Source organism: Colobus angolensis, unplaced genomic scaffold (genome assembly GCF_000951035.1).
Source record: "Colobus angolensis palliatus isolate OR3802 unplaced genomic scaffold, Cang.pa_1.0 Scaffold3, whole genome shotgun sequence".
NCBI lineage: Eukaryota > Metazoa > Chordata > Mammalia > Primates > Cercopithecidae > Colobus > Colobus angolensis.
The window spans coordinates 20,585,767-20,595,111 of record NW_012116265.1 but is presented as its reverse complement, the minus strand read 5'-3'; the positions used below and the strand labels follow the sequence as shown (position 1 = coordinate 20,595,111).

The following is a 9,345-nucleotide window of genomic DNA, read 5'->3' as shown; positions in this document are numbered from 1 at the left end:
ATAGGATCCCTGCCTCTGAAGAGTCTTCAGTGTAATGAGTTTCTACAAATTACTGAAGTAATACCCACCCATGCAAAAAGCACCCAGATATATGTCAACTAAAGTTCATCTAACACCCAATGTGTGAAAGGCTCTTGTCTAGCCTTAATGAGGCAAACAGATTTTTACATTTCACAAAGGAAGAATGGATTTTTCAAAGACTGAGAAAGCCTAGTCCCAGATGAGAACCACTTCTCACAAACATACAGTATCTCAGGACCTCCCTTCACTCACTCAGAGCCCAGGCAGTCTTCCATTCCTTCAGCATCCTCCGCAGGACCACCAGTTCCCAGGTCACATCCTCCTCCAGTGATTTTGCCTGCTTCTTCAATCTCCTGGTCTTAATAGGCACATCCTCCTCACCCACCTGCTGCAGCATATCCTTGGCAGGCGTGGGCAAAGCAGTCCAGCGCAGGGCTCCTTGCACGGGTCTGCAAGCTGTGCAACATGGCAGTGTGAGGTCTTCTCACCCCACTGCCCTAGGCCCTGCCACACAGTGGCCCCAGCTTGCATCCCATTCTTATTCCTGACTAATACCAAAGCAAAACCCTCAAGAGTGAATTTCCCCATGATTATATGGGGAACTGAGTACAAAGACACAGGGAATTATGGAAAGTCCTGACTACAGACATGGTAAGCCATGATGATGATGGGGGCAAGAGATTTGTGGGGGGAAACTGAGATATCTACAAACATTTTTATAAGTTTAAGGGTTATCTTTAGGGACCTAAATCTTTAGGAACATAAATATGTTTATATGTAACGAGATTTGCTCATAAAATTCAATATTTGATACATTGCAATTTAGTGTCATTGGCCATTATTTGTAAAGTATTAAGTTTTCCTTTTAATGTTTTTAATTTGGGGAGAGTAATGGTGCTATAAGCTGTGAAAATTTAAAGATTTTAACATCTCTGAGTTTTTCCTCATGACAACAGAAATTTGAGAACAGAAAGAAACATAAATATTAAATATAGTTAGAAAAGCTATAGTTGGCCGGGCGCGGTGGCTCACGCCTGTAATCCCTGCACTTTGGGAGGCCGAGGTGAGTGGATCGTGAGGTCAGGAGATCGAGATCATCCTGGCTAACACAGTGAAAACCCTGTCTCTACTAAAATACAAAAAAATTAGCCGGGCATGGTGGTGGCTCCTGTAACCCCAGCTACTCGGGAGGCTGAAGCAGGAGAATCACTTGAACTGGGGAGGCAGAGGTTGCAGTGAGCTGAGATTGCACTCCAACCTGGGTGACAAAGAGAGACTCCATCTCAAAAAAAAAGAAGAAAGAAAAAAAAAAAAAGATTTCTGTGAGACTTCAGGGCAGTTTAGCAAAGATGCCCATACAGTGCATCTCCTCCACATGGTCCCCACCAGCTTGGAACGTGCTGGGGGACTCAGCCACTCTGCTGAGGCCTCCCTCCTTTGTGGGGTAGGGTGTGTGCAACTAGGAGCTGTGGAACCACCTCTGACAGGCCACCTCACACTTTGCCATGTGACCCTCCCTGACTTCTCTCAGCCGACTTGAAATCCCTCCTGAAGAGGTGAGAGATAGCTGAATTAACTCCATTTCTCCTATATCCCTCTGCTCAAGGAGTTAAAATGGATTTGTGGTGAGCAAGTCTTAGATCGCTGATATTTAACCCCATGGGAATAAAAAATACAACTGCCAACATTTACTTTAGTTCCAGTCCTTTGGGTTATAGATGGATAGAAACACATCCACTAGCCACCTTCCACATCAACAGTCATCTAAAGCCGGGGTCCCGCCGGGCGCGGTGGCTCAAGCCTGTAATCCCAGCACTTTGGGAGGCCGAGATGGGCGGATCACGAGGTCAGGAGATCGAGACCATCCTGGCTAACACGTTGAAACCCCGTCTCTACTAAAAAAATACAGAAAAACTAGCTGGATGACATGGCGGGCGCCTGTAGTCCCAGCTACTCAGAAGGCTGAGGCAGGAGAATGGCGTAAGCCCAGGAGGCGGAGCTTGCAGTGAGCTGAGATCCGGCCACTGCACTCCAGCCCGGGCGACAGAGCCAGACTCCGTCTCAAACAAAAAATAAAAAATAAAAATAAAAAATAATACAGCCGGGGTCCCTAACCCCCAGGCCATGGGCCTGTACCAGTTCATGGCCTGTAAGGAACCGGGCCACCACAACAGGAGGTGAGCGGTGGGCAGGCAAGAATTACCGCTGAGCTCTGCCTCCTGTCAGATCAGCAGTGGCATTAGAGTCACATAGGAGCATGAACCTTATTGTGAACTGCACATATGAGGGATCTAGGTTGCGCACCCTTTATGATAATCTAATGCCTGATGATCTGAGGTGGAACCGTTTCATCTTGAAACCATCCCCACCCCGCTGGTCTGTGGAGAAATTGTCTTCCCCGAAACCAGTCCTTAGTGCCAAAAAGGTTGAGGACCGCCGATCTAAAGGGAGCACACAAAGTAATGACTCTTGGTGGGCCACAGTGGCTCGTGCCTATAATCCCAGAACTTTGTTTGGGAGGCTGAGGTGGGAGGATCCCTTGTGGCCAGGAGTTTGAGACCAGCCTGGGCAACATAGTGAGACCCTATGCGCTGATCCTCCTGCATCAGCCTCGTGAATGGCTAGGACTCCAGGTGTGTGCCACCAATGCCCCGCTAATTTTTGTATTTTTTCATAGAGACGGGGTCTCACCTTGTTGCCTAGGCTAGTCTTAAACTGCTAGGCTCAAGTGATCTGCCTGCCTCATCAAATTGTATGGTTTGACAGGATTAATTTTATAGTATGTAAATTCAAGCTCAATAAAGCTGTTATTGAAAAGGAATCCCCTGGCTGGGAGAGTGGCTCATGCCTGTAGTTCCAACACTTTGGGAGTCTGAACAGGGTGCATCACTTGAGCCCAGAAGTTTGAGACCAGCCTGGGCAACACAGTGAGACCTTGTCTCTACAAAAATTTGCTGGGTATAGTGGTGTGCACCTGTAGTTCCAGCTACTCAGGAGAGTGAGGTGGAAGGATCGCTTGAGCTCAGGCAGGTAAAGGCTGCAGTGAGCCATGATTGTACCACTGTACTCAGCCTGTCAAGAAAAGAATAGAAGAGGGAGAGGGAAGAGGAGGGAGAGGGGGAGGGAGGAGAGGAGAGGGAGACAGAGAGAAAGGAAGGAAAGGGAGAAGGAAAGGAAGGAAGGAAAGGAGGAAAGGAAGGAAGGAAGGCAGGAAGGCAGGAAGGCAAAAAGAAAAAGAGGCTGGGCACAGTGGCTCACGCCTGTAATCCTAGCACTTTGGGAGGCCGAGGTGGACAGATCACGAGGTCAAGAGATCGAGACCATCCTGACCAACATGATGAACCCCGTCTCTACTAAAAATACAAAAATTAGCTGGGCGTGGTGGCGCGCGCCTTTAGTCTCAGCTACTCTGGAGGCTGAGGCAGGGGAATTGCTTGAACCAGGAAGATGGAGGTTGCAGTGAGCCGAGATCATGCCACTGCACTCCAGCCTGAGCGACAGAGCAAGACTCTGTCTCCAAAAAAAGAAAAAAAAAAAAAAAAAAAAAAGAATGGGTGACAACTGCTGTTAGTTTCTGCACACCACTGGGCCCATCTGAACAGTAAACCTGCAAAGAGTTATGGGAAATGGAGTCTTGTGGAGGATGTGCACATTTTGTTTCATAAGCTAATTTCTTGGCCACCTCCTTTCCCTCTTTGTCTTACAGAGTGAAGAATAATGAACTTGTGAAAGTTCAGGTATGGGTGGGCTGAGTGTGGAGTGGGAGGGTAAATCCAGCCCCAGGGAAAAGGGCAGAATGCTGGGTCAGGAGTTTGATGCACTTTCCCCATTAGCTGCACTTTCCCTGTTAGCATTGAGATAGGAGCTGCCTTATTGGTAACTATTGGCCCTAAACCACTTGGTTATACCTAAGTTACATCAGATCTCAAATGATTGTATGTTCCTGTGAGGCTCTTTCTAGTTACAGTTAGTATTTTATAATTTCGTGAGATTATTTTTAGTACTAGAAAGGGGATTGCCTAGATGCTAATGGTGCTTCAGCCCATGAACTGGGAGCTCTAGCACATGAATGGGAATGGTAATGATGGGAAGTAGCCCCATTCCCATTATTAACCCCTGCCTTCCCTGTTAGCTTCCTGCTTACGTGCTTCAGGAATTGCCTGGGCACTCCACTTCTCTGGAGTTTCAGGGAAGACCTTAGATAGCTGCTTATTGTACCGATTTAGGTTTTCCAGGACAATCTGGTCTCTCTTTGCACCAATCTGGTGGATGATCTGGACTTCATCTGTGAACAGACAAAGAAACAGTGAGTCCCCTGTAACCTCCCTCTTTCCTTTCTCCCCCGGTTCCCAATCACCAGGATCAGACCCAACTTCCGTTTGCACTAATCTAAGCCCCTAGGATCCGTGACTGCCATACTCTGGGGCATCCCTTGAAGGTGACTATTGCTTGGAAATATCACAGTGATAAGTCGCCGTAGTGTCAGTGGGGAAAAAAAAAAAGAAAGAAATGTCATAGCTAGTCACCTCATTAGAGGCCTGGGAGCCAAGGATGGTGCTTTCCTTCCTAAGGCAGAACCTATGGCTAGGTTCGGTGGCTCGCACCTGTAATCTCAGCACTTTGGGAGGCCGAGGTGGGTGGATCACATGCTCAGGAGTTCAAGACCAGCCTAGGCAACATTGTAAGACTCCATCTCTACAAAAATACAAAAATGAGCTGGGTACAGCTACTCGGGAGGCTGAGGCAGGAGAATCAATTGAGCCTGAGAGGTGGAGGTTGCAGTGGAGATAGCACCACTGCACTCCAGCCTAGGTAATGGGAGTGAAACCATTTCAAAAATAAGAAAAGAACTGGCCAGGAGTGGTGGCTCACGCCTGTAATCCCAGCACTTTGGGAGGCTGAGGAGGGCAGATCACAAGGTCAAGAGATTGCGACCATTCTGGCCAACATGGTGAAACTCCGTCTCTACTAAAAATACAAAAATTAGCTGGGCGTGGTGACACGCACTTATAATCCCAGCTACTTGGGAGGTGGAGGCAGAGGTTGCAGTGAGCCAAGATTGTGTGACTGCACTCCGGCCTGGTGACAGAGCAAGACTCTGTATCAAAAAATAAAAAAAGAAAAAGAAAAGAGAAGAACCTATGTAACCACTTAGAGGCCTTATCCTTTATGAAAAGCTAGATACTAAAAAAGAGGCACCTAATTAATCCCATCAGTGATGAATACCTTAGAGTAATTTTGTTAAACACTTTGAGAAGACTTTCAGCTGCAGCAGTTTAGGAACAAAATGGGGCTTGGGAAGAAGAAACAGCTAGGAACACAAAGACCTAGATCGGGTATCCCGGAAGCCCAGGTATCTAAGGGACAGCAGTAGGGAAGGAGAAGGTGGCGAACATTTACTGAACACCTTAAACAGACACTGGGCAAGAAGCATTACAGATGCTTTCTCATCTACTCTACTCAAAGTGCATTTTTCTTAACATCACTTCACAAATAAGGTACTTGTGGCTGAGAGGAATTATGTAATTTACTGAAGTTTACTAAAAAAATACTGAGCCAGGATTTAAACTCAAATGTGCCTGACTCCAAAGCCCTGATTTTTTCCAACATCGCACCTTGGTGGGATCGTATCTCGAAGTGAGAGAAGGGAGAAGGGTGGACAGAGAAAAGATGGATTGTTCCCAAAGTCTTGCCTACTTTACAGTTCCACCCTTCATTGCCTCTTTAGTAAGATGGAGGGATAGAGAAAGCAGGGAGAGAGAGCAGTGCCCTCCCTGTTAGCTGTCACTCCCCGACCCGACTCCTGTGCTGGTGTGGGTGTGGGTCATGAACATGAAAACCTGGGTCATTCAGGGCCTCTCCATACCCACAACTGTTTCCAGCCCCCAGTGATCTTCCACCTCCCTGGCCCATGTCCCCCTGTGCCCCTACCACAGGGGCCCAGCTCTATTACCAAAGTAAATCTCCTGTTCAAAGGTGTTGTCTGTGGAGTAGGCAAACTTTCCAGCTCGGGGGGTCACCTGGCGAAAGTAGCTCTGGGTTTGGGGCTGGGAGAGGCTCCTCTTTTCATGGATATCCTCAGTGGTCTTGTCGTCAGGCATGATTTCAACTGTCTCTGCTTGTTGGAGGTAACTGGGCAAACTTGGCAGGGGTGAGAAAGGAGGGAAAAGGGGGAAAGAGTAGGAGGTGGATCCCCCTTTCCATTAAATCCACAGCTTGTTCCCTTTCCTCTTTGAGCTCCGCTCCTATACACGTGAGCATTGCAGAACACCAATGTTTAACTTTTAGCCTTGTCTCCATGGTGCCAGTTGAATGTGGAGCTGTCAGAAGGGCTTGTCTACAGCCACCCTGCCTGGCTCCTGAAAGATCCACACCTTCTGCATCCACCAAGCAGCATGGCAGAGTGGCTGTGCTCCAGCATAACCCTTTTTAAACATTCATACCCTTAGACGCGGCATGGCCTTGGGGAAGGGATCCCACCTCCTTCGTCATCTCACGCTGTCTATTCTGTGTGTGGTTAGTTATTTAATGTCCATCTACCTGGTGGTGAACAGGCTGTAAGCTCCTTAAAGGTACATGTCTGTGTCTATTGCTTTTACGTTGTATTCCCAGCACTTTGCAGAGTACCTGGAAAGTAGCAAGAACATAATTTATATTTGTCCAATAAATGAATAAATAAATGGATTTCCACTGATTTTTAGTTCACTCTTGGAAATCAGGGATAATGTAATAGCTCCAGTGTTTCCTCTAGCTATAAATGAGATGGAAGCAATCTAAGAAACATGTAGTCATCTTCTCTCAGGTTGTCTGGTTCTCTGTCCTGCAGTTAGTCAGTTTTTGAGTCAGTGACACACTGGTTCCTTATTCAGAGTGAGGCAGGACCAAGCCTCAGTGCTATGAGGTTCCTGCCTTCCTCACTCCACCAAGGATACATTTCTGGGAGCACTTGGTTGGTAACTACACCAGCAGTCTGATGGCAAAGTCTACTGGAGAAGGTTGAGAACCAATCGCTTTAAGAGCAGTGGTTCCCAGCTGGGAATGGCTTTGTCCCTATTGGAGACATTTGGCAGTGTCTGAGACATCTTTGGTTGTCACAGCTAGGAGGTTGTGCTCTGGTGGGTACAAGCCAGGGATGCTGCTAGCATCCCATAATGAACAGGGCAGTTCCCACAACAAAAATTATCCAACCCAGAATGTCAGCAGTGCAGATTGAGAAACCTTACTTTGCAGAGCTCTCAGAGAGCAGGCCGGTGGTGGAGAACATGAAGTTGATGGGAGAGTGCATTCTAAAATCGGGAGTGTGAGTCCCCCTGGGAGTCCCTGAAGGGGAGTCAGGGATTATCAAGGGTGCATTTGAGGCCCTAGCCGGTATACCTGTAGTAAACAGGAAGCAGCAGTTCTGGTTTCTTCTTTTCCTGTGGGGGCAGGATGACACTTTGATCCTCAAACTCTGCTGCCTCTTCTGCCTCCAGCTGTTTCAGGAGCTCCAGGTCGCTGGCAGAGGTAAGTTCATCCCGGATGTGACTCCAGTCGTACTGCTGTCGCAGGAAGCTCTGCCACTTGTTAGGGGATGCCCCAGGCCTTTGAGGACGCTTGTTCTGGATCCATCGGGCTGTGCGCTTGTTCAGCTTTTCCAGCACAGTGGCCTCCCACGCTCTGGCCTCCTTCTCAGGAGGCAGAAGCCAGGCTTCTCTTTCCTCCAGGTTCACACCTGGAGAAGGTGGCCGACCCAGCATATCTGGATGCATGCAGGGATGATGGACGAGAGGGCGGGGTGCTTCCCGGGCGGTGCTGGCTGGCTTTGATTTCTTCAGCTTCTTTTCAGGATTGGCAGAGCTTTCTGTCTTCACAGCCAGGGAGGTGTCTCCTGTTAAGCGACTTGAGGAACCCAGGAACTTGAAGCGAACAGGTTTCCGAGGCTGGGCCTTCCTGATCCGGGGAGTATGGATGATGTCATTGGTGTTGTAGAGGTGGTCAAAGCTGTACTGGCTATAAGGAATGCTGGGCAGTCCTCGCTGCCACACCACCTCCTGAGAGAAGGTAAGGTTTGCAGCCGCCATTTTCAAATATTGGCTCTTGCGGTGTAGATGGTACTGTGAGCTGAAGAAGACCACAGGCACACTGGAGACAGAGGCACACTCCTCCTTGCCTTTCAGTTTTGAGTAGTTTAAAATCATGCCCCATCCCAGTCGTGGGGGCAGTGACTGATAGAAGCAATGGGGGAGAAAGGTCTTTCCTTTCTGGGTCCTGGTCATACTGCGTTGCAGCAAATGCTTCCTTCCACACTGCCTGGCCTAGAGGCAAGTCCTGGAGGTGAGACCCGGCACCTGTTAAGGGAATGGGAGGAACTGATGAGAGCTCTAGGGCAGCCGAAATTGGTAGGCCATAGCAGTTCAGAAAGAGAATAACTTGAAAAACAGATGGAAAGGGGGTAGGGAAAAGCCATGTGAGTCAGAAGAACAAAAGAAGAAAATGGTACAACATCCTAAATATTTCATGTATCAGACCCTTGTTTCTGGTTCTTACACTTGCTCCCAAAGCTCAGACCCTCATCTCCGTGTGAGGGATCACTGCTTTTCAGTAGTGTCCCGTGCTTCCAGTTTGTCTTCAAATGTTGCTTTCTTTCATTCAAAAGGCTTATAGCATAAAGTTCAGACTATTCAGCATGGCATTCAGTGTTCTCCATGACTTTGGCCTCAGTTTATGACTTTGTCCTGGCGTGTAACCTCTGCTTGAGCCAGTCCAGTCTCCTGGCTGTTCTCTGAGTATCCTCTCTCCACATAATGGAGCTTCCTTCTGTGTCCTCTACATGAAATGGCCTTTCATACTTGACACACATTCTATCCAATTTCCAGGCCCAGCTCAATTTGTCCTGCTCCATAACTCTTTCTTGACCTATCCAGGCCACCAGGTCATACCCAAGTTTATAAATTACTCCTGTTCTGTACCACTTACTTTAACTGCTAATCCTACGACACCTTGCATTGTTAAATATTTGAGACTCTAACTTCATTGCCCAGTGACCGTGTCTCCCATGTCTTCTGTCTTTCAGAGTCATCCAGCACACCTACTGCTACATAGTTTTTATTGTTAAAATATTTAATGGCTGTAGGCCAGGCACAGCGGCGTGAGCCTGTAATCCCAACACTTTGGGAGGCCGAGGCGGGTGGGTCACCTGAGGTCTGGAGTTTGAGACCAGCCTGGCCAACATGGTGAAATCCCATCTCTACTAAAAATACAAAAAATTAGCCGGGTGTGGTGGCATGTGCCTATAATCCCAGCTACTTGGGAGACTGAGGCAGGAGAATCGCTTGAACCCACAGC

General features: G+C 48.0%; 1 protein-coding gene across 1 annotated transcript in view; it reads right to left on the bottom strand.

Annotated features, from left to right (window-relative positions):
- The window catches only part of HEATR4 (HEAT repeat containing 4), an 89,502-nt gene that overhangs the window by 15,654 nt on the left and 64,503 nt on the right, over nt 1-9,345 (bottom strand). Inside the window, exons 3-6 of the mRNA XM_011949603.1 lie at nt 7,396-8,348; nt 5,975-6,162; nt 4,166-4,306; nt 274-477 (exon numbers count right to left, since the gene is read on the bottom strand). Coding sequence (XP_011804993.1) covers nt 274-477; nt 4,166-4,306; nt 5,975-6,162; nt 7,396-8,276 — 1,414 coding nt within the window. The 5' untranslated portion in view covers nt 8,277-8,348. The remainder of the gene's footprint in view (nt 1-273; nt 478-4,165; nt 4,307-5,974; nt 6,163-7,395; nt 8,349-9,345) is intronic.